Below are 27,358 nucleotides of genomic sequence, written 5' to 3'. Positions count from 1 at the left end.
GTTTGAGCGTTGGTTTTGATGGGGAAATCTGCCTGGGCTATACATGAATAATCTCTACCAGACCTTGGTTTGTGCGCAGTGCTTTACCCAGCTCCTTCTGCAGGGCAAAACCAGGGACCCAACACAAGCAGAGCCTGTGAGGAAGCTCTGATCCAGATTTACCCTGACAGCCACTGTGGTTGCAGGGGATGAAGGAGCAGAGATCTGTCGCCAAAAGGAGGAAGCAATCGAAATGATTGCTAGCAGGGTTTAGCACTGAAGCTGAGAGGTTGCCACTGATGGTGGCGAGCCCCGTGCTCCTTTCCTGGATTTGGCCCAACAGGCTCAGAAGGCTGGGCAGGAGGACTGGTAGCTGGCTCCTGGCTGCTGGGCTTCCTCGAAGTTGCTGTTAGGGATTTGATTTAAGATCGTCGAAGGCACTGAGCACGGGGAGAGAAGCAGTTAGGAATAAATCAAGCAGTGATTCAGTGGCCTGGTCCCCTGGGGAGTGGCATTAGCAGCACGAGTCGATGTCGCCGGAGATGTGTGCGCCGGAGTGCCAGGTCTGAAGGGATCCTGTGTTCAGAGGGAGATTAGAGAGAGTCCCCACTGCAGCTGGCTGCTGCTGCCTGCAGGAGAGAAATCCCTGCCTTTCTTATTAAAATCAGGCAGCACTTAAAGTGCAGGGCCTGGAGGAAAGCAGGTGCAGGCAGAGCAGTACACAAAGGCTTGCAGCCGTGTCATTTTTAGCTGTATCCTGCCCGGGTTGAGAAAGTAAACAGTTTGAGGCCATGTCAGCAGCCGAACAAGAGACCTACAGAGAAAACCCACAAATCTTCAGGAAACTCTGTGGGTGACTCAGCCAAGTGTTTTTGTCGGAGTATGAATTCATTCAGTAACCCATGATGGCAGCAGGAGTGCTCTTTTGTGCTGGTGCCATCTCACAAGTGAAGTACAAACCCCTGGCCTTCGGTGTTTTGTGGTCATGGAAAGACTCGAGCAGCTTTTCCAGCTGACAGAGGTTATTTCAGGAATCCCACTGCTGAGCCCCCAGATCCTCCAGCCTTTGGTAGATGCTGCAGTCTCCTGGGCTCACATCTGGGCCTGCTGGCGATGCAGATTGCTGTGACAAAGAGCCAGCAGCTTTCCCGAGCTCAGCCAGTGCTACCTAGCCCGTGTTCATCGTGGCCAAGAAGATGCCTTGAGCCCAGCCCTCCTGGCCACTCTGCCCAGCTGCACGGAGCTGCAAGGCAGGGGTGTGCTTGGAGAAACTGCACTCGGTACCGCTGGCAGTAAAGGAGCCTCAGGAAGCAGGCTATTCACTTAGGAAAGTAGGTATTTTAAAGGCTCACGGTTTTTAAGTCCCTCTGAATCCTGTTATCGAACGCTTAATTTCAGCTGCCTGGCACTTAATTCAGGGTTATGTTCCTGAGAGACAGAAACACGAGCTGCCTCCTGCGAAGAGGAGAGGGAACTCCAAAACAGCAGCACTGAGTCCAACAGAGCTAGGCAGCATTGGGTTTTCACAAGCAGGCATCTGACACGTGAAAACAGCTACATTTTCTTTGTGTTTGGGAAAGGAGCTGCTGTAGAAGCTGCTTAGCAGCAACCAAGAGCACCCAAACTTTGCTTCACAAGCAAGCAGGAGTCTGCCAGGAGCCAAAGGCTACACCTGATGGGGCTGAAGAACTGGGACCATCTGTGTGCTCCTTCCCAGGTCATTTTTGTGGTGGCTGAGAGTGCACGTTTGTGAAAAGCAGACACCTGTAATGCACCCTTTCATCCTCCTCCCCTTGTGCCCAGTGCAGTCACTTGCTCATTGCGGTGTGTGAGCCTTGTCTGCTGGCACCAGCCCAGGTGCTGCACACCATGAGTTCAACAAGCCCCTTCCATGAGCCATGTCGATGTGTGCCCTTCAGCTCTCTGGACAAGTAGCTTGCATTTAGGGTTGGTGCATGGGGAATTAGTAAAGCAGTTGAGCTCGTCTCCAGCCCATTTATTCCCTGCTACACATTTCCGGGCAAAGCGAGTGCCTTTCATCAGCGCTTGCAAAGAGCATGGGGGGAGGAGAGACCGGCCTGCCGTCCCCAGAGCCACTGCTGCGTGTGAGTGAGTGGCATTTCGGGTAAGGTAATGGGAAAGTGTTGACTAAAACATGACACTTCTGTGCCGTGAGCTGGAGGCTGCGTTACAGGCTTGCTGATAGATACACCAGGAAAGCAGTAAGTGTGCGTACACAAGCTGATGGGTGATGCTGGTATTACTGGGGCTTTTTGGGTCCACGTGTCTGAGAGTTAAAATTGTGGAAGTAAGGGAAGGTCTTTGAACCTGCCTCAGCAACAGAGGAGATGTGGCAGTGCTGTGTTTTGTGTGGTTACTGATGTGCATCCTCCGTGGCTGTGACTAATAAGAGTGGGTTACTGAGGATGTAGCTTCTCCATGCCCGGCAGCTGGGAGGTTGTTGTCAGGTTTTCGTAATCCCAAAGTGTGACTCTGGTATGAGATGTGCAGAAGTGATGTGGTGTCTCCTGGGAGTGTGTACTGAAAAGTTGAATGCTAGGGTGAGGAATTTGCCTTGCCCATACGTATAAAAGCAATGAAAACCCTTGTCTAACTCATAGCCTGTGGCATAAGCCTTCCCAGAAGCTGATGCAGCCCATCCTAAAATAGGCACCTCTGGGGGATGGCTCCCCCTGCCTGTTTCCCAGATAGCCAAAAATAGGGAGGTGAAGAGAACCATAGGTTCCCGATAAATTTCATGCTTCCCAGCCCCGCTCTCTTCACTTGTGAAATGTATTTATTCTGTGTCAGGGACAAACCACCTCGTCGTGATCCTCGCAGCACACACATGCTGGCCTTTTGTGGAAGCTGGAGAACCGTTCTCACATCCGAGGCATCGTCTCTTTTTCAGTCTGCAGGTTCTTTATATTGTCTCCTCCTTCCGACGAAAGCTTTCGAAAGGGTACTTGTGTGCTGAATACCCACTGCTGATAATGCACGTTACGAAATCTGAAAGGAAGGTTGAGATTAAATGTCACGCACTTCACAGTCGGGGAATTCAGAGTCTTGTTGATCTGTGCACAATTTGGGGGCTGACAGCTCATGCATAAACAACCGTGTGCACATACACACACACGCGTGCATGCACAGGGTGATTTCCCCTGACTTAGCAGCAAAGAAAAGCAAAGTCAGGCTTGTATGAGCTGCTTGCTGGGGGGTGAAACAGCATTTGTGTGGGAAGACTCCGGGTTTGTTGGGGCCGCCCTCCTTGTCCTCCTCCTGTGGCGTTGCTCTGAGTTGAGGCTGCTTTGGTCTTCTGCAAAGGGGTTTTCTCTGCCAGGAGGGTCTGCCGAGAGCCTCTGGCACATGTGCAAGGGCAGTTTCCTTGAAGAACTTGGGCGATGGCTTTGTTTTTCCAGGAAAAATGGGAAAATGGAGGAGAGAGGGGTCAAATGATTGAGTCGGGGTTGCATGGAGGGCCAGCAAGTGCCAGCTTGAGGGTTAGCAAAGCCTGCGGTTGCTCTTTTCCCATGTAGCCGATTATTCAGAAGTTTCCCTCGTCTAAATCGGTCCCATCCCCTGTTTGCCCAACACGGGGAGTTCTGCATCGAACATTTTTAGCATTAACCTGTTGCTATAGAAACCAGCAAGGTGTCAGAGGGAGATTTTTGCCACTCGGGGGTAGGCTACCAAGTAGCTGAAGTATGTGTTGTACTGGGAGGCCGTCCCCGTTGCTTATTTGCTAAGCAACTCCCTGAGTCTTGCCTGTGCTAATTTGGAGTCTGAGGAGCCACGAGGGAGCGATAAACCTGAAGTTGCAATTGTGTGCAGATGAGCAGGGCTTAACGTTGGCAAACTGCTGAGGGAGGAAGTGAAAATGTGGTCCCAAGCTGCAGGTGAGGGCTCTGAGCAGTGCGCAGGGTGACTGAGGCCGAGGGATGAGAGCTGGCATCTGCCTCTTGTGCAGCAATGTGATTTAACTGGATATGGGATGTGAACGTGTAGTATGAGATGCCCTATAACATAGGGTTGATGAGAATTCAGCTGTTGACTGATGGTCACCGAGGCCATCCCCTATCAGGCCTGACTCACAGGACAAGGAGCAAATTTTCTTGCTTGCTCAATGGGAAACTTGAGTCCTGAGAGGGTCTGCGTGTGTGGTGCTCAGAAAATGACCTGATCAGACCAAAAGGCAATCTCCCTGCTTAATGCAAATTTATTATTCTGCTCGTTTTTCCCTGCTTGTGTATGCCTTGACTGCACATCTGGGCGTATCGTGGCAGAGGGTGGCAGAAGAGGAGCCCTTTTTTAAAGAACAGGATAAAAACCTGCTGGTGCTGGGATGCTTTGAAAAAGCTGTTCCCAGGCCAGGGCTGCAAATCCATGTGCAGCACAGGTCAAAAGTCTGCTTTTAGGATGCAGGCGTAGTACAGCCGGATTGATTTCATCTTCCATTTCATGTTTGTGGCCATTTTCGTAGCCTCTAAATTGCAGTTATTACATTGTGTGGGGTAAGCTACTGGACTGCAGATGCAGAAATAATGTTGGTGTAGATGCAGTTTGTCATCTTTTGAGGGAGACTCCATCAAGAACGGCTTTGAAATTGCAGTCCTCGGTGGTGGTATGCAGAGAGATGTTGCCTTCACATGTGGCGGAGGGGACCAGATCTTCCTGATTGCAATTTTTTTTTTTTTATTATTTCCTTTTGAGTTCTGGAAGGAGGCAGAGCTGTAGGGTGGCTGGGAGGAAAGGGCATTGGCTTTTTGGGGAGTGCACAAAAGACAATTGTTGAGGGTTTGAGGCTGGAGTTGTTTTGTGGGGGGATGATTTTTAACTGGTGCTTTTTTCTTTTTTTTTTCATTTTGTGTGTATATATAGGTTTTATTTCTGCTTCTAACGCTTCCCTGTAGAAATCATCTGCAGGACAGATGGCCCACTAAGCTGCTGGGGCTGTCTCCCACAAACACCTGTCTAAGGCAGCTGGGAAATCAAAAGAAGAATTTTTGTCTTTTACTGCTCTTAAAGGAAAACGGCGCCTGTTCCTGACGCATCTTATTTCCTTCCACATCCTCCTGGCTCCCTTGTGTCCTGCTGAACTCGAGTGCTCGGGATGTTCAGCTGATGATGCCCAAGTTGTCTGAGTTACCCAGAGAGGAGTAAATGAGCCAGGAGTGCCTGGCCGAGCGTGCTGGATGTGTCAGACAGCCCAGCAAGCTGCTGCTGGCTGCAGGACAGCATTTCTTGTCCGAGGTGAGCCCAGCTGCTCGCTCTTGCCGTTGGCGTGCTGCTGCAGGTGGTAGCAGGACCGGGGCTGCTGGGTTTAATTATAGCTCCTGTCTGAGACACTAATAGAGCAACAGAGCGTTTCTGTCTTCTGCTGGGGAAACCGAGCACTTCGCAGCTTTTGATTGCTGTGTAACACTTCCCATGACATGGGAAGAAACTTTCCTGTTCCCTCTGCGAGAGGAAATTGGAAACCTGTGGGCAGTGAGATCCTGGAGCTGAGATGCACCCCCCAGGCTGTGGCTTGGCCTCGGTTTGTGGTACTCCTTGGGATAGGATATTTCTGTCTCCATGCTGCCCAGCCTTACCAGAGCCTCATCAGCCTTTTGTTCTTCTCTCAGCCCCTGTCCCGTCCATTTGCCAAGGGATTGCGTGTCTGAGATCCCACATTTCTCCTTCCCCGCTCCTTACAAAGATGGGCATTACCCAGGTGCAGGCAGCCCCCTGTTGGCTCTGTGCAAAATCCCCCTTCAGCGAAGGATTAGCTGGGGTTAGCCCTGTGTGTGTGCGTGTGTCTGAGGTGTCTCTGTGTGGTTTGCAGCCTGCAACGGAGGTGGTTTGGGCTTCGAGGTTTCCTCTGGCTTCTCTGCAGGAGATGGTCCGGAGGCACTGCTGAACGAACGTGCCTTTGGGCCTGTGCCTGCTGGAGCTGCTTAAGGAAGCAGCAGGGCTGTGGCAGAGCCAGGGGATGAACCTCTGGCAAGAGATGTTTCTTGCTGGCGTTGCAGAGGGACTTCTGGACTTAAAGGGCAGCTTTTCACGTGGGAAAGGAGTCCTATGTACCTGGCAGGTGAGGAATCTGCAGTATCCCTGTTGCGTGGGTGTACGGACTGTGCCAGACTGGGCAGGAGCAGCAGTCACATCGTACTGCCACGGCGGCTGAGTGCTAATTGTTTCTGCTGCCTGAGCATCCGATTATTTCGGCTAGATCAAGTTTCATTCCCCGTAGCTCTCTGAGGCTTCCTGACCTGCAGAATTGGTTTGGGGAGTTTCTTTTTGCTGGGCTGGTGAGCTCATACCCCTCACCCTGGGCAAGGGCTGCTGTGTATTCCTCCCTGCAAAAAATGCAAACGATGCTGTTACTGTTTGAAGATGTTGGTAGCAAAGCCTTGTGCCGCAGCTGGCAAGGAGGATATCCACTGGGAGGTGGGCAAAGGGATGCTCTGCCTCAGCTGGCTGGTGGCAGAGAGGTCTTAATCATCCCAATCCCAGCTCTGGAGAGAAGTCTAGGCAAAGGGCTGGCTCGCTCAGCACGGACTCAGAATGTGCAGCTGCAGAAATACAGCATGGGATGGCTGTACCTCAGTACCCCTGGCTCAGGGGTCTGCTCCAGTAGGGATATCCCAGGGAAACTTTTATGAGGTTGCTTGGATAGGATCCATAAAGGAGCCTTGTGGCTCTTGGGTGTGCATTTTGGGTTAGATGTGGGATTTATTTTGTCCCTTAGGATTTCAGAGTCCTCAAATGTCAGTTTGCTAACCAAGAGATTTTCTGCACTTAAAAGCGAGCATGCTGTGCCTTCATATGTGTGTGGGGAAGGTGTCTTAGATCCTGCTTGATGAGGCAAGTCAAAGGTTTGCAGGAGCCAAGGTGACGAGTACCTCTTTGGATCCTGTCTTCAGTCTCCTGGTGTTTCCAAAGCGGGGATGCCATCTGTCCCAAGGGCGCAGGGCTGCAGTGAGGCGAAATCAGGAGGCACTAAGATACTTTGGTAATAAGCCTCTTGGAAAAGAAGAGGGAAGAGAGGACTTTGCACATTTTTTCCATCAGACAGCTCTTTCCCTTTCTGACTGGCCTTGCTCTTGCATGACTGCTCTGACCTGTGCACCCACTGCGTCTCTTCTTTGCCCTGCCCCTGTGCTTGAGCCCAGACTTTGTCTCTGTCCCTGGCCATGTAGGTGCCTGGAGACCTCTCCTGGGGCCTCCTGCCCTGGGTCTTGCTTTCTGCTGGGCGATGGGGCAGCTGGCACAGCTCAGCACGGGAAAGGAGCTGGCTGCTGGCCCTAAAGACGGATCTCTTGCTCCCACAGCCCCTTGTTTGGAGACATCTGTTCCAAAATTGCAGTAATTAGGATGTAAACATCTGTGCTCTCTCACTGGGTGCCTTGGCCACTGTGGCTGCTCCTGTGGCATCAGGGATGAAAAGCTGCTCCATATGGCACGGTTGCCTCAATCTTCCCCCGACAAGCCGGCACAGTGGAGCAGCTGAAGGGCTGTCTGGTGTGATGGGAGGGAGCGGGGAAGGATCTGTCCTGCTCAGCCTGCTGGCCTTTCTGTGGGAGCTGCTGACTGGGAAACCCTTTGGCACTTCTGCTGCCATCTCTCTCTTCCCCTGACGCAAGAAGGCATGGTTTTACTCTCGTGGCTCAGTGCCCACACCTGGGAAATGCCTGTAGCAGTGTTTGCCTCTTCAGGTTGGGTGAAGAGCACCCAGGGCTTGCAGAGCTCAGTGGTGACGTGGTATTGTACAGGGGCAGTGCTGCATCTCCGTATTTACCAATGTCTCTCAACCTGTGCTTCGTGAAAGGTGCTTGGGCATGGCAGGTCAGAAAGAGCATACATCCACTACAGGAGTATAATAACTTCTTGGTCAACATCTATAAATGAAGGTGGGCTCAAGGCCTTGCGTTGCCTCTGGCATGTTGGTTTGGGAGCTCTGAAACCAGAGCAAGTCTTCTCCCCGGCCTCAGCATGGCAGAGCAGACCAAATTTATGGTCAGGATAAATGTACTAAAACTGTACTCTCACTCATCGTGGTTCAACTCCAGCTCGTTTTTATTTTCACTTACTCTGCTGGCAGACTGGGAGTGTCCTCAGACCCTTGCAGCGAGCTTTGTGGTGCCCTCACAAGCAGCAGGACAGCTCTCTCAGCTGCTCAGCAGCAGCGTGCTGAAGCCATAGGAACAGGGGATGGTCATTCTGTCGCTGCACCTTGCTCCTTGCCAGACCTCCCTCGATGGGCACGCAGCTCTGGCTGCTGAAGCATCGTCAAACATCCTCTCCGCTTGCTGGAAGAGAAGCAGAGATGCTGGGGGAAGAGCTGTGGAGGTGGGGAGAGATGGAGCTATCTTTAGCGTGGCACCGGTGAGGTTTCTTTGCACCACTAAGCAGTAGCTGTCACCACTGAGTACAGTATGCGAGGGGACAGATTCCGAAAGAAGCCTGTGAAGAAAAGGGATATTGAAATTTAAATAATAAAAAAACATCTTTCAGCTTCACATGGTCATTTCCAGTCATGGGGGGGGAGGGGAGGGGCAGAGGAATTTCCTCTATGCAGTGTTTGATGTACGCAGCCACTGGGATGCTCAGAAAGAGGATTGAGGAGAAAATCACGACAGGAGGAGGTGGAGGTTCCCATTCTGTAAATGCACAGGCTAATAGGAAACATCCTCCAAATTCTCAGTGTGTCAGGGTACATTAATGTAAGTATAATGCTTTCAAACGCTCAGCATCTTCTATCCAAATGTCATTGAATTAGTGCTAATGCATTTGTTAGCTCATTATTCATTAATATTCAGTACTCATTAGACTGGCTCTTCCCCTGGAAGATGGGGATAATGAGACGTGGGATTGGCTGCAGGGCTGTGCCATAGCTGTGCTTAGCACAGTGGGAGCATGGTTTTTACGTAGCAGAATGGCCTTCAGTGATTATTTTATTGGTGTTTCTAGCTGGCTTATCCTGTCCCAGTTCTTGGCTGCCGGTTTACCACAAATCAGTGGAAATTCTGAACGGGAGAGCGATGTTAATAATGATGTGGATAAATCGCTACTAACTCATGCCCCGAAGGCAACTGGCAAACACAACTGATGAAGCCAAATTTTGATCTGTTTGCCTGTGCTCAGAACTGCAAAACTGCCTTTGTAATCACAGAGCCATTTATCTCTCAGCCTGTGAGTCCTTCCTTTGAGCCCTACCACCTTCCGTTACTTCATGCCCTCGGGATGCTCTAGATCTGAAGATGTCTTTTTCCTTTTTTCCCTATCCGAAAGGGTCTTAGTAAATGTTTGAGTATGGGATTCAGTCGTTGCATTGTCACAGCGGGTCCTCTCAGATTTGCATCACAGCAAGATTTATGTTGGCGTGCTCTGGGAGCCTGCCGAACTGACTGGCTGCTCGCGTGGACAAAAACGGAGAAGTTTTCCTGGGAGATGCAAACCCTTTGCAAGGCAGCGGGAGAACGCTTGTGTGCGTGATGCCAAAATAACTGACACCTCTCACTTCATTACTCCCTGGAGCCTTGTGAACCCTTTAGACACGAGCATAAATTCTGTTCCCCTGGGACAGCCATGGGAAAGTGCAGCTGGGGTGAGGGATTGTCTGTGCTTGAGCCCTGGCCTTGTTTGGACCAGAGGAGCTGTGTCTGGTGCCCGAGGGGGACATTTTTATGGGTCTCTTGGAGGGTGAAATAGCAAATGGAAAAAAAATGTTTCTGTGTTCAGTTGAGCCGAGATGAAAGGAAGACAAATTGGGGGGAAGGACTTTGTGAACCGAGAGTTTCCAGGGTTTTATGACTGGATAATGATATAGAGGGATTTTTCAGGGACTCCTGACACCTCTGTGTGTCCAGGAAAGTTGTCTTTTCCACCTTAGCTTCTGTCAGATACCTCTAGCTTGTTCTTTTCCTAGTATTCCCAATATTTGTACTCTGTTTGCTGTCATCTTCTGTTTCTGAGGAAGCAACATGTTGTCAAGGAGCATCTTGCCTCTGGTTTCTTGTAGCTGTAGGGCTGGTGTGTTCTGGCTCAGCGCAGGGGCTGCAGCATCTGGGGGGAAAGACAAACAAATGTCTGAGATCTGCATGGCATTTTGCCTGAAATGGCAACCGAAGGGTGTGACGTATGGCAAGGAGAAAGTCATTAAATGATGCTCTGCTTTTTGTCTTCAATTCCTCTTGTCTGGGAAGCGTTTAATGATGCTTAATTGCCCTAGTCTAGGAAGCAGCAAAGAGTTACCACACTCCTAATGGGACGTGGACACTGCCTCATGCTGGGACGGGCTGGAGCGTGGTTTGTAGGTCAAACCCACTTAGGGCACCTTCTGGTGAAGCTCAGGGCTGCTCTCAGCATGGAAACACACACACGATACATGCTGGTGGGTGGAAAGCTGGTGCTTGCACCGTTCCCCTGCCCCTTTCGCAGGGCTGATGGCAAAAGCCAGGGTGAAAGGTGGGGAGCATTTCGGTGCCTCTGTCCCCACACTGATGATTTGGTTTCGTTCCCTGTCTGGCAGGTCACGGTGACGGCTGGTGCATTGCTCTGGGACCGGGACAGCTTCCCCACAGCCCACGATGGGTTGCCTGCAGCCGGCCCCCAGCTCCCTGCCCTAGAGGGGATCGTTCAACCCGCGCCGGGGCGATGAGGAGCTGTCTGCTGGCATAGCAGCGAGATCTCCGTGCTTTTTACAAACTCTTGATGCTCTGTACCCGGCGAGGTTTCATGTGAAGTGCTTCCCACGGCCTCTCCCCTCAGCTGTCCCGCCGGCGGGGCAGAGGCCTGCGCGTCGCCATGGCGGCCAAGCAGCCGCCGCCGCTGATGAAGAAGCACAGCCAGACCGACCTGGTGAGCAGGCTGAAGACGCGCAAGATCCTGGGGGTCGGCGGCGAGGACGACGACGGCGAGGTCCATCGCTCCAAGGTGAGTTGTGCTGGGCAGGGACGTGTTCCCCATCCCGCCTCGGGGTCCTCCGTGCTGCTGTCCCGCAGCCAGGAGACCACTGCTGTGGGAGGATGGCCACTAAACCTGTGAAGTGTCACCTGCTGGCACGTGGCAGGCCACTGGATAAAACCCAGTTAATTTTTTTCCAGCCTTTACCTTCTGCAGCCTCTCTGGCAACACCAGAGCTCCCAGCTCTGCCGGGCTCATGCAAGGGCTGCTGTGATAAGATTAATGCTGCCCTTTGGCAGAGACGGGCTGTGCAGCGTGGTGGAGGCACAAAAGCTGCCTGAGACCACTTTTCACAGTAACACAGCGAGCTCTGCCTTTAAGTTGCTTTAATCCCCTGGTGAAATGTTATTGTCGAGATGCCCATTAGCTAGCTTGGAGCTCATGGTACCAGCTCAAAGCTCACCGTATTCCAGCACCGTGCCCTGGAATCTGGGGTGGCAATTAAAGAGGCACGGCGGCACCTCTCTGAAGAGACCCAAATCGCAAACAAAGGCACGCAGTCAGTTTCAGCAAAATACCAGTGCTGGAGAACAAGGACACGTCCCTTGGGAGCCCTGTGCCGCATGCCCTCTGGAGAGGTCGCTGGCAGGATGCTTGCTTGCAGGAGAGCTCACATGGAGCTTGCTTATTCCAACCCGCACTGAAATTGCTCATCTTCATCCTCTTTTCAGCAGTCTTGGAGATAAACTGCTGCATGGGGTTAAGATATGTGTTGTCTGGTCTGAGGTATGCTGCCTAAAGGCTGGGGAAGGGTCTGCCTAGTCACCTTGTGCCTTTTGTTTGAATTTCAGATTAGCCAAGTCCTGGGAAATGAAATCAAGTTTGCTGTCCGGGAACCCTTGGGGCTCAGGTAAGACGTGAGGCCACCTTAGAGCAGGTCCATCAGAGGGCTGTTGGCCGCAGTGTCTCTGACACCAGCTCTGTCCCTGACACCAGCCTCACTGCTCCCTGAAGAGCTTCTCAGAGCTGCAGGACCATCCTGGCTCTGCTTTTTTCCCTCATAAACCAGCCTGAGGGCCATGAGCTCCAGTTCCTTGGCAGGTGCTGGGAACCACAGAGGCCAGAGGATCTCCCTGTCCTCTTTGCAGGTCCAATTCTCTCCTCTGCTTGGGTGAGGGGGGGTTCAGCTCTGTGTTGCTACTGAGGCTCGAGCTAGCAGTGTCTGGGGAACCACGTCTTCATGCAGAAGACCCACGGCTGCCTCAGTTGGGTGAGGAGGGAGGACAAAGGCTAATATCCATGCAGACAGCTGGGAGTGCATTGTGAAGCAGGGGCAACAGGCTCACCCCCGTGCTCACTCTGGGCCCTCTGTTTTCCCTCCTGTGCAGGGTCTGGCAGCTGGTTTCCGCCGTCATGTTTTCCGGGGTGGCCATCATGGTAAGTGAGGGCTGCAGTCCTGGGCACCACCAGCTCCTGGATGCCACAGCGTGGCTCCTTGGCCGCTTATTCCCCCTCCTTTGCCTTCAACAACTGCCGCTGCTTTCTTGTGAGAGCCCTTTGCCCTCCCTGCGTCTCTGTAATGGGCTCGCCAGCAGTGTCCTTGGCTGTTTGTTCCCATTGCCAGAGTCTGTTTCCATTAGCAGGTTCATAAACCACACACGGCACGGCAGCCTCGGTCACAGAAACCGGCCTTGAAGCCAGTAGCTGACACGCTGATACTTCTCGCGCCTCCTTAATTCCCAATTTCCTGGCCGATGGTTCTGGTCACCTCATGTCTCAATGTCAGAGCACCACTTTCCCCTGCCTGAGACAGCGCGTTTTGATGGCTCTGGGAAAGTGCTGCTGAGTCTCTCCCATGCCTCCGCCAGGCCCTCGCTTTCCCTGACCAGCTCTACGACACCGTCTTCAACGAGGAATCGGCGAGCAGCAAGACTCCCATCCGGCTCTATGGAGGAGCCCTCCTCAGTGAGTGCTGTGCCAGTATCTGGGGTGTGATGCTGCCCTGTAGAGCAATAGGGCGAGAGGCCAAAAGGGCAGGAGCAGACAAATTCTGTGTTTGGAAACAGCTGCTGTTGGAATTTTTTTTTTTTTTTTTATGGGTCTCTTGTAAAGCTCAGCTTCTGTTGCTTTTTCCTAGCAAGGTCTCAGGCTCCCGCATCCTGTGATTGCGGTGCCTGGGGGGGACCTCGCGTATGGCACAAGAGATGGGGCCAGATGGGAGGGTGAGGGGCTTGAGGGGAGCCTGGAGAAACCCTCTGGAAAAGAAAATGAGTGGAGGAATGAAAACGCAGAGGGTTGGTTAGCTCTGCACCCTGTGCTGCAGCCACTGCTGCTCCCAGGCTGCAAGGGAATGCGCAGGGAGTGTTTTTGGAGGGGTGGCTGGTCTTGAGGGCAGGCAGCCAGGGTGGGATGCCCTTGCACTGGCAGGCTGGTGGCTGGCTGCTTCCCGCAGGCTGCAGCAGCATCTCGTGGGGACGGCTGGAAATGCAGCAGCAACACCAGGCAAGGGAAAAGTGCAGCTGCTGCCTGCGCTGCTTCCCTCTGCCTCCCCCGTGGAGGCCAAAATGTTTCACCTGGGGGGCAGGCAGGTGGGCTGCCCTTTCCTGGTGGTCCTCGCCTTCCCTCAGAGCAGCTGTGCTGCTGTCCCTCCGCAGGCATCTCGCTCATCATGTGGAACGCCCTGTACACAGCTGAGAAAGTCATCATCCGCTGGACCCTGCTGACGGAGGCGTGCTACTTCGCTGTGCAGTTCCTGGGTGAGTAGCTGGGCTGGGCAGGAGGTGTGTGCTGTGTGCTCAGGGTGGGGAGGAGGGAGCTGTTCACTCACTGTTAACCAAAAAGGGAGCTGCTCAGAAAACAGGTAATGTGAGTGGACTATGTGTTTTCATTCGTGCTCCTGCATTTGACAAATATTTATCAGCACTGGAGTGGTTAAGCCACAAAGCAACATGCAGATTCCACAATTAAGACCTGAGCAAATGGGAAATTCACACCTGCTTGAGTTCATGTTTCAGGCTGGCTACCTGAAGGCAGAATTGCCTTTAGGGAAGCGTTTCTATAAATAGGAGCTTTGTGACCCACAGGCCCTGTGCCTAATTTTGAAGCTGTCAAATCAAGCTGTGTAAGAGCTGTGTGTTGCAGGTTTGCTGAGTGTGAGACTGGTGGGCCTGCAGTGACAGCTTTTGTATTCACAAGGCTCAGCTGGTCCCTCCAAAAAGCTACGTTAGAGGGCAGCAGAAAACAGCTCTGTGCTGCTCAGATCTGTTTGTTTCTCGTCACCAACCTCTGCCTTATCTCCCTCCTTCTCCTCCAGTTACCACGGTTTCCTTGGTTGAGAGTAGCCGGATAGCCACGGGTGCTGTGCTCCTCCTGGTCAGCCGAATCCTCTTCGTCCTCATCAGCATTTATTATTATTACCAAGTTGGACGCCGTCCCAAGAAAGTCTAATTCCTGGGCTTTTTGTCATGGGAAGGGTGGGAGGGGGGTTGTGTTGGTAATTTTGCATTTATAATTATAACTTTTTTTTTTTGTTTGTTAGTCCCTTTTTGTTCTAAAATGGTTTCCTTTTCCACTTACTGGCATGACTCAGTGTGTAACCTGATGCTGGTGGCATTGCCAGGTGAAAATTTGGGGAGAGCAGCGTCGTGCGGGTCCCCTCCCACCAGCCCCTCTGCGGGAGGCAAGCGAAGAGCACGAGGAAGGCTCAGGGAGGTGCACAGGCCTGGCAGCCTCAGGGAAAAGAGCTGGTCTCCCGGGGGAACTGGCTGATGGGATCACAGGCTCTGAAACCATTGAGAATAAAAAGCACAAAACAAGAAAGAAACAATCCCTGAGGAGAGAGGGAGTTAAGGCAACCAGTGAAGGACTTGGCTACTCCCCCTGGTAAGTGTTGCACCTGCCTGTTGGAGGGTGTCCTTGTGTGTACAGCCTGTCCCCTGTAGCACGCACTTGCTGTTCACCTGGCCGGGAGCTGACAGCAGCTCAGTGCTGTCTGAATTCACAAACAGCTGTGTTTACCTTGCTGCCAGAGGTGCCACCCCAGCTTTATTTTCTTCAGTGGGTGCTGCTCTCTTGGCAGGAGAGACAGCGAAAACTCCTGGTTTGTTCCCTTTGCAGAGACAGCACTGGGAATGATGGTGTGCAGCTTGAACTATAGTATGTGAGAGGTCAAGGAAGCTATTGGGAAAAGCATGCTGAGCACAAAGACGTCCCTTTGCTTGGGACGTTCCGTGATTTTTCTAAGCTGGGCTCCTGTTCCCTTTACCCCAGAACATTTGCTAGAACTGCAGCTCTACTGCTGGTCACAGCAGGGGTAGGTGTGAGGCAGAGGGCCTGACCCTAGTGGAATAGGGGCTGGAGGCTGCTGTGGTTTGCAGTGTTGAGAGCAGAGTGAGCATCAGTGCAGCTGCTTGGATTAGGCTGCAGCCTCCAGTGAGAGTCCTGCTGCAGGAGACAGTGTTCCAGCTCTGCTACAGCTTGTGGTGTCTCTGGTTTTGGGAGTAAAGGACCAAAGTTCATAGCATTACAATGCTTAGGACACTACTTAACTGGGATGAAGAACAGCAAGGCATGAGGGGACACAAAGGCTTTGTTGTCCTCTAGCTCAATCAAGGCAGGATGTATGTGCTGTACCAGTCACTGGCCAGTTTCTCCAACACCTACAGGGCTTAGCAGCACTGGCTGCCCATTTTCCTAGCGCTGTCCTTGCGGATTATCCCTGTCCACAGCTGGAGGCTGCACTTTTCTCTCTGGGCCTAAAGGCAGAAGGGCTGTGTACAGGTATGGACTTCTTATTCAAGCGCTACTGTTGGTGGGATCAAAGCATGCCCTGGAGAAGAGCTGTCCCAAAATCCTGGTAGAAAGCTGCCTCCGCAAACAGAAGTGCTTGTGTGACCAACAGACCTCAAACCACTGGTGAGACTGGGATCCATGGCTGTTTGCTGTTTAATACCTTAGTGTAGTTAGAAGAAGCTAGCGGGTAGTTACTGTATGGTGTGTTAGTGTTTTTGGCGCTTAGAAGCAGCTGCATCAACTTGGGACACTGCGTGCAGTGCACCCACTGGCCATGCAAAATGTGTGTCAGGTCAGAAGTAGTGGGACCAGGAGGCTGGTTCAGCCTGCAACTGGAAGTATTTTCTCAATGAAATAAATCCACCGCGGAGGCAACATCCAACAGCAGACTAAATGCTGGAGCTTCCCCACGTATCCCTGCCAAGCTGCTTTCAACATGTCCAAACTACAACAGCGAGCGACTGAAATTTATGTTTTAAGAGGAGCCTTCCTGTTTAGGTGGAGGAGTTGGGCTCTGGGAGGGAAACGTCTTCCCTGTGAGGCAGGAACTGATGCTGTGCAGCCCACAGAATATCACAAAGGAGACCAAGGGGTGCTGCATGTGGGAGCTGGCTGCTGCTCTCACCCTGCACACCGTCTGCATGGGCAGCACGGGGGGTGCGTGGCTTCAGTGCAGCCCCGCAGCTCTAAGTGTTGGTGTAGGTAAGTGAAGCGTGATTCTTTTTGTGTTTTGGGGGTCACATGAATGTATACACAGACTGATCGGAGGGTTGGGGGTGGGGGGAGACTGTTTCTAGGAAAGACAAGTAAAACTGACCAAGCCAAAAGCAATCTGACAGAAGGAGATGAAGGGCCACCTTAGTGCTGTCCTCTCCCACCCGCGGTGGCTGCAGGACCTAGGATCTTAGTTAAGCCATGACTTTGGGGCTGTAGAGAGGGCTGCCTGAGTAGGGTACCTTAAAATGCCATCCAGCAGGTGAAAAATTAGCACACTACATGAGAACAGTTCTGTGAAGACTTCTTGATGGTTAAATCAGGTAGGGGTGGGCAACGAAAGCTTTCCAATGGAGCTTTAAATCAAGTGAGGTGAGATTCCTCTTCAGTGCCCGGCTTAGCAGCTGTCTGCAAAACTTAGAGCAGCAAACCACTTCTCCTTTTGCCATTTGATGTCTGTCTGCAGCGCTGCCAGCAACCAACTGTGGCTGTTTGTCTTCACTCTGATGTGAGCAGGGGAGAGGAGGGAGGAGGATGATGAAGCTTTTGTACTGAAACGTGTCCCTGAGGACAGCAGTTTCGGGCTTGTGGCTGCAGGTGGCAGTTGTGCACATAAATTGGGATCAAAAGCCTGAGACAGCGCTTCGGGCCCTTCTGCTGAGAGAGCTCTATCGCCACAGGACTCAGTTTCCTCATCTCCTGCCAGCGAGGGACCCAAACCTGGCATTCCTGGAGCTCTCGCATCTGAGGGTGAAGAAAGCTCATGTTCATATAACTCTCTGCATCGCCGTATTTACGCCTAACCAACATCTGGCAAACTGGACCTGGTGATAAAAGAGAGGCTGTCCGTCTGTCTGTCCTAAGCTGGCCAATTCTTTCTGGTCAAGGGTTTTTACTTGGGGGGAAGGGGAGAAGGGGACACTTCAGTTTATACCTCATTTTGGCTGCTGTACCTGAATTTATTCTTCCTCCTTTAGTAAGAAAGTGACTGTACTCAACACCAAACAAATAGTGAAAATTAAAGCCGTTTCACTTCACTGTCACAATAGCTTTCTTTTATTTCTTTTTATTTTTTTTTTTTGTAAGAAACGCACACAAAAACCGTGCAGAGAGTGCTTCAGGCTTGTGTTCTGGTTTATATTACCAAAAAAAAAAAAAAATCCTTTCAATATAAAAAAAGCATTACAGTAGGGAATACGGGATAAATAAGCTCCACTATCTAATAAAAAGAACATTTACAGTTTCTTTAAAATAGATTTCAAACATCATTATTTCACACGCAGCCCTTTCCCAGGCGTTTGTGACGGTCGGTTGAGCATTAAATAAGAGCCGGGAGGCAGGGGGTGCGCACGGGGACCATGGGCTGGCAGGCACAGGCTGCTATCCACGAATTACATCCAAGGTGCATGGGCTGTGGTCACAGTGCTACAGCGAAGGAGCCAGCAGCTCCCGCCGGTCCCCGGCCCACCCAGAGCTCTCCAGCAAGCAGGGATGCTCGCCTGAGCCCCTGCTCCCACCAAACTCAGCCGTAGCTGTTAAAAACAGATAGAAAAATACAGATGTTTCTCCTGCCTACTGCTCTGAAAAGAGAAAAAGCTACTGTACAACAGAGGGGGCAGCCACGTAACCACGGGACAAAACCAACTACTTTACATGCTTTGCCGTACAACAGGAGGCTGGTTTCTGGGCTTGCTTGTTCATTCAATTCCCCGGGGAGAAATTCCTCCCACCCGTTACCTACTTGCACAGGTCCTCTCGGATTTGCATGGATCTTTACAGCAATTTCCACCTCTTGTTTTAAGATGTGCTGCCTGGCCTTTGGTTTCAAGCTGTGCTCCCAGGGGCACGCCAGCCAGCTGCAGAGGGGAGGCGAATTCTTCATCCAGAAAAAAGCAGAAGGGGGACCAGACAAGGTAAGAGAGGGGAAACTGTGCAAAGGCCAGAACAGTAGAAGAACAAAGGATCTTTTGAAGACAGAGGGACAGCCCTTAGGGAGAGAGGAGATGTGAAAGAGCTAAAAACAGAGGAAATAGTACAGAATTAGGAAAGCCAAAGAGAAATAAGCCTGCAGCGATCCTACCTCAGGCTGATATATTTATGCCTTAGTGCGCTGGCTGCTCTGAGAGTTAATCCCCCATACCACTGGTCATGAAAAAAAGGGCGTTGATTTTGGTTTTTAACTTCACCCTCCCTCTCCCCCACATCAATCAAGGTGTTCTCCTTCCAGGCTCTGCCCTGAGACAGCCAGAACTTTTCAAAACAAACTCAAGGGAAAAAAAAAAACCTGGAGGGGTGATGGGGTGGTGTTTTTGCTTTTCTTGCTCACCTGCATCCAAGTTACTGTCTCTGCTCGCAGTTTTGTTCCCCCTTTCTGAATTGCTCTACCAGAACAATCACTAACTAGCTCCTGAGGCAGAAGCAGAACAGCAAAGCTTGCCTCTGTTCGAATTTGGCTCGTGTGGCAGCCCATGCCCTGTAAGATCAGTATATGCAACAGATTTTTCCCTATCTTAAGAGCAGCACCTGCTGTCGGGTACGAACACTGCTGCTTTTTGGCTAGCGAAATTGTTTTCCTTCATTAACCAACAGACCAGAATTTAATGCTAAAATGCATCATTAAAAACAGGTCCAGAGGGAAATTGTTCAGAAAAGCGTTCCATGAGGTTTAATGCAACATCTGAGGCCACTCAGCAACCCTGACCTCACTCTGTTGCTGACGGCGGCGCAGGGGGGGCTGCTGCTCTACCTGCCCGGGCCCTCTCCTGCTGCCGAGCAAATTGCTGTTCTCAAATGAAGCCTGGAAAAGCTCTCCCACTTCCTTCCTCTTCCTTCGTATCCCCAATTCCCCAGCCTGGATGTTTAGCCAGGAGCTTTGTTTACTACGGACCAGTCTTTCAGCTGCCTGCCGCCCTGCCTTGCAGCCTCTGCAGGTGTATCGGCACAGTGCCCCTGGGAGGGCTCCAAGGACACACAGCCCTGCTGCCTTCCCCCTCTGTAAGCCCTACCGGTGGTTACAGCCCTCCGAGGGGCTGGTTTAACTCTAAAAGCACTCCTCGACTGTGAAAAGGCCTGAGCTAAACAAGGAAACAGCCTCACTGTGCTTGGGGGGACCAAAGCGTTTGAGGTCAGGGAGCGAGCTCGTGAATAATGAAGCCAACAGGGGCTGAAGCTTCCCAAAGTGCTCTTAGGCACAGTCTGGGACCTCAGCACCACCTCAGCCTCTGACCACTACCCACTCCCAGGCACGTTTCTCAAGTTCACTTCCAAACAAATCACTCCCAGGCACGTTTCTCAAGTTCACTTCCAAACAAATCGGTTAGATAACAACTATCTCAAGTGAGGAAATGCTCTTGACTAACACACAGGCTGGAACAGCTCTGACTTGATGCCTTCCTTGTGAGCCCATGGGAAAACCTCAGGGGAAATCCCCAGAGCAGAAATGATGCCCCAAGGCATTTTAAGGCAAGCAGCAGGGGAGCGGCAGACAAACCTCAGCCTCTCCCATCCAGCACCGTGCCTGGAACTCCCCTTGGGGCAGGAAAGCATGTAGGAGTCCACTGCATGGATCTATGCTAACAGAGCACCACAAACTATATTTATTTTTTTTTTTTGCAAGTACAAAGTGAAAGGCAAAGGCTGGCAAGATTTAAATGCTATTTCCTCCCCTTCTCAGGAAGGCATCAGTGTCAGCTAATCTTGACCAGAGCCACCATTTTTCCCAGGGGACGGGAACACAGCAGGTAACCACTTGCTCTCTCTTTCACAACAACAAACAGTAAATCTAAAAAAACCAGGAAGGTAGGCACCAAATTCTTGACCATCAGCCAGCCTTAGACAAGCCCCATTTCTACGCGAGACCACTGTGCCCCTGCTCGAGGCTCCAGAGAAAAGCCAGGCTCACTGAAGTGTTTGACTTCTCTGACAAGTTTCAGGTGATAGGGGCAAAGCTTCCACCGAAGCACGTGTGTTTTCATTTTGTGGCTGGGAATTAAAACCAGAATCGTGCAAGCAACAACTGCCTGTTCCTCAGAGGAGCCACCACCACCACCACCACCACTTGTTTTCAAACCCACCTGGGCAGTCACAGATTTCGGCCAACCTGCTGCCTCATCCAGCCCCTGCGCTGCTGTTCTTCAGTCCTTTGCGTCTAAAGCATGATAAAGTTGCAACCAGCAGGCACAGCCTTGCGCTGACGAGTGGGAGAGGCAGTCGTGCTCCTCCTCCCGCTCCCCTCTGCAGGCTCTGTCCTTCGTTAGTGCAATCAGCTGCGCTGGGCTCCTGCTCCACGGCTGCTGCGGGTGGCTCTGGGCAAGGGTCTGGTGTACAGTGTAGTGCACATCACCTCAAAGTTCCAGCCCCTGAAGTACAATCCTTTTGGTCATTCATATATTACAACCCTCTTTTTTTTTTTTTTTTTTTTTCCTTTTTTCCCCCCTACCCCGTTTTGTTAAAAAAAATAAAGTTTTTTGGATGTTTTCAGGTTTTGTTTCTTCTGATTTTCCTTCCTTCTTCTGAGCACGTGGGGAATGTGTCGGTTCACAGGCTGCCTCTTACTGGATCCCTCGGAAGAGACACATGGCAAAGACCATGGCGAACAGCTGGGAAGGGGGGAAAGAAGAGGGCAAAACCAAAATGAGGAACCACAAGAAACAGCTGCGTCTTCGAGAAGAACGGCAAAGCCCTCCCCAGCCTCAGGACCATTCCCATCCCTCCCTCCTGCCCAGCCGTCAGCGATGTGATGTGTCGAGAGGCCTCTTCCCACCACCCAGGGGAGGCTGTGGGAAAATGTTTTTTGCCTGCAGGGGATTCCCTCCCTTCCAAGCGGAGCTGCTGCTGGCTGCAGCAGCAGCAGCTTGCTTTCATTCCCAAGCTGCCCTTGGTGTCACAGTGGAGCTCTGCGCCCCACTGCCACTGCCTAGGGGCAGGGTGCACTCGTGGGGGGCTGCTGGGGCCCTGCCAAGCTCCCTCTCCTTTGCACAAGATGTGGGGCTGGGGAAAACACCTGGCTTTGTCCCAGCCATGCTGTCGGGTAGCACTCCTGGGCTAAGGTCCTGTCTGGTGGAAGCCTATTCTGCAGAAACACCAGCAAAGAGACAGATGCTAATGCTGGATAACGGTCCCCAAAGCCTCTGTGACCAGCGCGGCACAGCTGCAAACTGCGGCAGGGCCAACACGAGGCGGCACTGCAGGCTTGCAGCAGAGGTTATTTCCCTGCCTCTTGTGGCAAGGGACCAAGTGCCCGTCTCTCCCCAGGCAATTAAAAACCACAAGCTGATAACCCGTCCACAGGAGCAGCTCCCTGCCTCACAGCCAGACATCCACTGGCAGCGCTTGTGTTCCTTATCACACAACAGTACCTCGATGGCCAACACGCCGATGGCAAGGGCTCCCGCAAGGTACACGTAGGTCTCAAAGGAGTTCAGGATCACAGTGTAGCAGCCCTAGGAAGGACAAAACACGGTGAGAAACATGGAGCAGCACACTGCGTTGCTCTCGCAGCACAGCCCTTGTGTGTATGAGAGGTGCTGTCAGACCCAGACACCAAAAGCACGGCTCCCTCTCACTCCCCCACCCAGCCCCACAGCAAGGGAGGCAGCAACCAGCGTGACATTGGCAGGGAGGGGAAGGTTTTGCTGCAGTGGAATGAGAGTAATCCACACACACAATCCCTCACTGACCAAGAGGAATTGTGACTTCTTGCAGAACAGAGGGGAGCAGCAGGGGAGAGACATTTCATCTGCAGAGGGGAGAGACTGAGCACAAAGGAAAGGGCCCTCTGGGCATATGACAGGCAGCTGAGGCTGAGGAGGGATACAGGCTATTTATTTAAAGCCAAGGCAAGAGATTCTTGCCTTGTATTTCAGTCACAGCCAGCAGCTATTTCACACCCTGGGACCTTTTCTCTGTGCCTTCCCCCAGCAGGAGCATGGATGAACACTTGCTGATTCCTGAATATAGGAGAATTAGTCATTAAGAACCCATGGCCACGCACTGCTGTAATCCTTCCATTTCTGCAGCAGAGCTACCATCATCTTTAATGTCATTTGTTACTGCTCACACAATTAACAGCGGGCAGATTCTCTGAAAAGTTTTTAGGGTGTTTCTGGAAATCATCAGCTTATCCTGGCCTCAGTTCTCCCAGCCTAAAATTCCAACCCACCAGCAAATTTCTGCAAATAGGTCACGTATAAAGACAGAAGTAGATTGGAGTTTCTCCAATGTAAAAAGTACCTCTCCTGTCCACTTACACATGCAAACACAGATGTGTAGTCCCATCCATATATCTGGCACATTTCAATCACCTGATTATTTTGCTTTCACCCAAAAAGAAAATGTCTGAATTGCAAAAATGGCATGACACTTCCATGCTGATGTCCGTCCCAGACCCTACTCACCAGGAGCGAAACACAGAGGAAAGCAAGGGAAAGCATGGAGGGGACCCACTCATGACACAGCCCCAGGGACTGAAGGCCATTTTGGGGCAGTGGCCAAACTATTAAAATCACTCTTTTGTCACCACGAGACTGCTCAGCTGCAGCTCCGTTCCTGTCATATTTCCACGCTGTAGTGACAAGGGCTCACAGAAAAACTTCCCATAGAAGTGTTAGGCCTCAGCATTACTGCTTAGGAAAAGCTATTTTAGCTTTTTTTTTTTTTTTTTAATCAGCTTTATCCCTGTTTCTCAAAATGCATTTCTTTCTCCTCCCTGCTGTTTGTCATCTCTCCTTCTCTCTCTCTTCCCTGTCTATTCGTGGCAATCAGACCTGGCAGATGCAGTATGGTGCTGTCTGCTGTGATCTCTCACCCAGCGTGCCTTTGCCAACAGTTTCCAGCTGCCAGACAAGGAACAGCTCATGCGCTGCTTCCAAACTCCTTTACTCCCTTTCACAGTCTGTTTTCATGTGCTGAAAAGAGGACCGCTGCTTAGACCGGAGAGAAAAGGAGGCTTAGACACGCAGTCAGCACAGAGTTCAGCTGACTTGTGAATGCCGAGATGAACACAGTCAAGAACTTTCCTAGAAAAGTTTTTGAAACTTTAGGTCTTGGGGAAAATATAAAGAAACACGGCTGGTGGTATCAGGGTCAACGACTTTACTCTGAATTGCCTTGTTCTAGTCTAGCATAGAAAAGAATTGCTAAGTCAAGAGACCTGCTCAGAGAAAAGCCCTCTTTTTACTGTAATCAGTAAAAGGGCAGAGAAACACAGCTTTCCAACACTTCTCTTCCTTGGGAAGCAGACATGGTTTTCTGTGGCTGTTTAACCCGCAATCTCTGAGTTGAATATGGTGTTGATGAGTATTCTTTGTGAACTAAACTGGAGCCCCTACCACGGCCTATAAGAGCCAAACTCATCCCATCATCACTGACCTGTGCTGGCTTGCCAATTAACTTCTTCTCAGAGACAGCACTAACCTTCAGAGCCACAGCAAAGCTTGACATGAACTTCTACCCCACTTCTTAATCCCCTGGGAAAATTTCCATTATTTCTGCCGATACAGCACAGCATGGACTTAGCAGTCCACACAATGAAGGGGGATGTTCAGAATCAGACATATCCACGACTTCAAAAGCTGTTACCAGTGTAAGCACAGTTGCAAGCTGACCTGAAGTCAGAATGGCACAACCTGCTATCTTCACAACCCACCCACGGCTCCCACAACTCCTTTTCCTGGCATTTGGCACCCCTTACCTGTCGGTTCTGAAATCTCTCGACGCCTGTGAGGCAGGCTTCCTTGTTAATAAACATCCCTTCCCGGCTCTGGAGTTCTCGCTGGCAACAAGCCTCTGGTGTTGCCTCTTCAAAAGAGGCGTTTGGAAGATGGGGGACAGCTTCAAAATCTTCTGGTCCATTCACTCCACAGCAGGCAAACTAGAGAGAGGCATGGAAAAAAAGGAAGACAGTTTATGCTTTGCCCTGAAAAGAGATACCGGAATTCTCCCAAAGACCTGTTTTTGCAGGGATCAAAACTTTAGTCAAAGCAGAGACAAAACAATTGCTGTTTCCAAAGAAGTGGGTTGTGCTTGTACCTCGGAGCTTCTGTTTCATCAAAGCCTCTTTATGAAGTCCCACTGTTCCCATGTCACACTGTGGACTCTAAGGTACCGCTGGGAATATTGCCATGATCTACACAGGGCTTTGGAGCACATCCAGAATGACTTGCTTGAGATCACCCAGCAAGTCTGTAAAAGAGCCAACAGTGCAATCCAGGCTCCCGACTGCCCGTTCTCCCATAGATAATGGTCAGGATTGTTGCTGTTCAAAGGCACTGCTAGGTGATCCAAGAAAGCTCCCTTTTTAGGATTCAAGTCAGGTCCTTTTTAAGGATTCAAGTCATAGTCTGTCTCCTTTCAGTCAGCAAAAGGAAATGTCTTCATTAAAATCCTGAATCAGCATGAAGGGCAGCAATCATCTTTTTCTTATAAGATTAAAATTGACTTTTCATCTGCAGAGCCTGACATCTTACTCTTCATTCCTGAACAGATACAACGTGGGCTGTACTGAGCCCAAAGTTCATGTGTGTACACACAGACACAAGCACACACAACTTCTTGCAGCAGACAGGAAGGAACAACTTGTAGCAGATAAGAAAAATTCCAATTCCAATGACACAGCCAATCTTTAATCCGCCTGATTAGAACTGTAGTAACAAAGTCAATTTTGATTGCAAATATTTCTGCTTTGAAAATATTCCATTAGGCATACTCCTGCCTCATCGGTCGCCTACCAACTCATTTAACAGGCTGTAGTAAGAAACCTTTAATAAGCACTATTTCTAGCTTTGTGAGCTGGGAACAGTACCAACGGCAGCTCGTGTAGAGAAAGCCTGTCTGCCAAAGGAATTGTCACCTTTGTCCCACTGCTGCCACCGCAAACCCTGGTGCTGTGCTTGACACAATGGAGTGGTTGGGGCAGGCTGAACCCAGGCGAGCTGAGGGTGCTGGCTGAGCACGGCACTGATAGCTGACCACCAGCAGCATGGGACTGGCGTGGCCTGACTTACCGTGATCATGACAGAGTTCCAGGTGGCGGAGAAGACATCCGTGTCATTGTTCCTCAGGTAATGCTTCTTCAGCTCCTTGGTGAAAAACTCTCTTGTCAACTGAAACACACAGACACAGGCAGAAATGCAAAGGGTTACTGCCAACTTCTCTCTTTAAAGCACATCTTTTAACATTCAGGGCTATTTGAAAGCATTTCAGAAATTAAAACAAGACTAAAACAGATTTTAGGGAGATCTTCAAATCCACATCCAAATAGTAGCTTAACTTACTATATTACTCAAGGTCTGCAATCAAGGCATGATTTTCCCCTCATTTTTCATTTCAAACCAGTTATCTTCCTACTAGCATCAGGGGAACTCCATGTGTGAGAAAGGAGAATCAAGCCCTAATACCAAACTTGCTGGGAATGAAAATGAATTAAAACACATGGAATGAATATGAAATGTTCAAGTCAACTTACAAATCAGAAAAAAAGACCGTTTCCCTGACAATGCCTTAGGTCATCTAAACTCACCCACACATGTGAAGAAAAAGAAATCCCCTTTTTATATTTCCAGTGTTTAGATAATTTAAACTTTTTTTTTTTTCCTAAGGTCAACAATAAAAACTAATGGAATTTCATTTACTCCTGTTTACATTTATAGTAAAATAGAAAAACCAAGCCAACATTTCTGCTCAGACTCTCCTCAAAAAGTTAGACACCTTGAAATTACATTTACGTAGGATCACTCTCCGGGGGACTAGTAAATATTCAAACTTAATAGTCTCGTTAAATTGAATACTTTGATTCAATCTTGGGCCCTTTCTATCACTTCAGGATGAAAACTTCAAGGAATCCCCTTTTCAGGCTCCCAATAGGCCTTGACTTGTGTGGGCCCCTGGCTAAAATACCTTCCGAGTTGATCCACACAGACACCATCCCTATGCCAGCGCAAAGCCTCAGTGTTACACACATGCAGGATTGGGAATTAAGCTGCTCAAAATAGAGTTTTTTTTTTTTTATATTTTCTTTCCTTTTTTTCTTTTTTTTCTTTTTCTTTTTCCTTTTTCCTGTTGTTCACACAGTGTAGCAGTATGTGTTAGTGCATCTGCAATGAGTTGGTTTCAGGTTCTTGATATGCAACGTGAAATACCACACATACGCATACATATGCATGAGATGTATAGGGTGGGCACAAAAGCACAAGCACAAGCTTGGCTGTTCCCTTTGTAACTATATCACAAAACTTAAGGAAAGCCAAAAAGGCTGTGGTCATTCTTTAAAAGACCCAGAACACCATTTAATATTGTTTCTCTTTTACAGATACAAACTAAGGCAAAACTTAATGACTACATAGACACTGGGTAAAACTTTGTCACAACAACTTGCATGGCATAGGGAGCTAAGTCTCACTACCTTTTAATGAGATTGTCTCAAAAAAAAGTTCCTAAATCACTTTTAACTCATGTTTTTTTGCTTCCAAAATATTCAAATACCAGAGGATCATAGAGGACTGGCACTTTCCTTTGTGAATTTGGTGTAGTAAGGGGAGGCCAGGCTTCAAGATGCAGAAACATGCCCTCAGTCTTCTCCTTTCCTTCCCTCTCAGCATACTTTACCCACCCAGCATCCTCGCATGCAGAGACAGCAGCACATTTTTCTGATGCTTGTCTGTTTCTGAAGCACAGACTTTGAAACTGATATTACAGTTGGTAATAATCCCAGCCGGCTGCCTTTGGCCGGGTCTAAAACAAAAGAGTCATTTAAATATAAAGTGAAACCTTTATTTTGACAGCAGCAATCCCAGAGGAAATTGTTCAGAGTTTGTGTGAGATTTTTACGAGACTTGGCCCAAAACAAAGCCTAGTGCTGGAAGGGTAAGTCTGCCAGGAAAATAACTGATTCCATTTCATTGTTCTTAAATGGTTTGTCCTGAACATCTGAAGTTCAGAAAAACGTTAAAAATCGATCAGCAGAAGTGTCTTTATTCTGTTAAAAAATTGC

General features: G+C 50.2%; 2 protein-coding genes across 13 annotated transcripts in view; one reads left to right on the top strand and one right to left on the bottom strand.

Annotated features, from left to right (window-relative positions):
- Positions 1-17,417, top strand: part of TP53I11 (tumor protein p53 inducible protein 11) — a 168,790-nt gene extending 151,373 nt beyond the window's left edge. The window contains exons 2-7 of one of the 2 annotated variants that reach the window (XM_068684736.1): positions 10,493-10,896; positions 11,718-11,776; positions 12,255-12,303; positions 12,735-12,831; positions 13,521-13,622; positions 14,180-17,417. In XM_068684736.1, coding sequence (XP_068540837.1) covers positions 10,768-10,896; positions 11,718-11,776; positions 12,255-12,303; positions 12,735-12,831; positions 13,521-13,622; positions 14,180-14,313 — 570 coding nt within the window. In that variant the 5' untranslated portion in view covers positions 10,493-10,767 and the 3' untranslated portion in view covers positions 14,314-17,417. Of the gene's footprint in view, positions 1-10,492; positions 10,897-11,717; positions 11,777-12,252; positions 12,304-12,734; positions 12,832-13,520; positions 13,623-14,179 lie in introns of both variants that reach the window. The other variant, XM_068684737.1, reaches the window with a different exon arrangement.
- Positions 17,418-17,421: 4 nt separating this feature from the next.
- Positions 17,422-27,358, bottom strand: part of TSPAN18 (tetraspanin 18) — a 118,009-nt gene continuing 108,072 nt past the window's right edge. For all 11 annotated transcript variants that reach the window (XM_068684727.1, XM_068684729.1, XM_068684725.1 and 8 more), the window contains 4 exons: positions 25,374-25,472; positions 24,062-24,241; positions 21,729-21,812; positions 17,422-20,969 (listed from right to left, as the gene is read on the bottom strand). In XM_068684727.1, coding sequence (XP_068540828.1) covers positions 20,922-20,969; positions 21,729-21,812; positions 24,062-24,241; positions 25,374-25,472 — 411 coding nt within the window. In that variant the 3' untranslated portion in view covers positions 17,422-20,921. The remainder of the gene's footprint in view (positions 20,970-21,728; positions 21,813-24,061; positions 24,242-25,373; positions 25,473-27,358) is intronic.

Source organism: Anas acuta, chromosome 5 (genome assembly GCF_963932015.1).
Source record: "Anas acuta chromosome 5, bAnaAcu1.1, whole genome shotgun sequence".
Lineage (NCBI taxonomy): Eukaryota > Metazoa > Chordata > Aves > Anseriformes > Anatidae > Anas > Anas acuta.
This window is presented reverse-complemented; position numbering and strand designations above follow the sequence as displayed.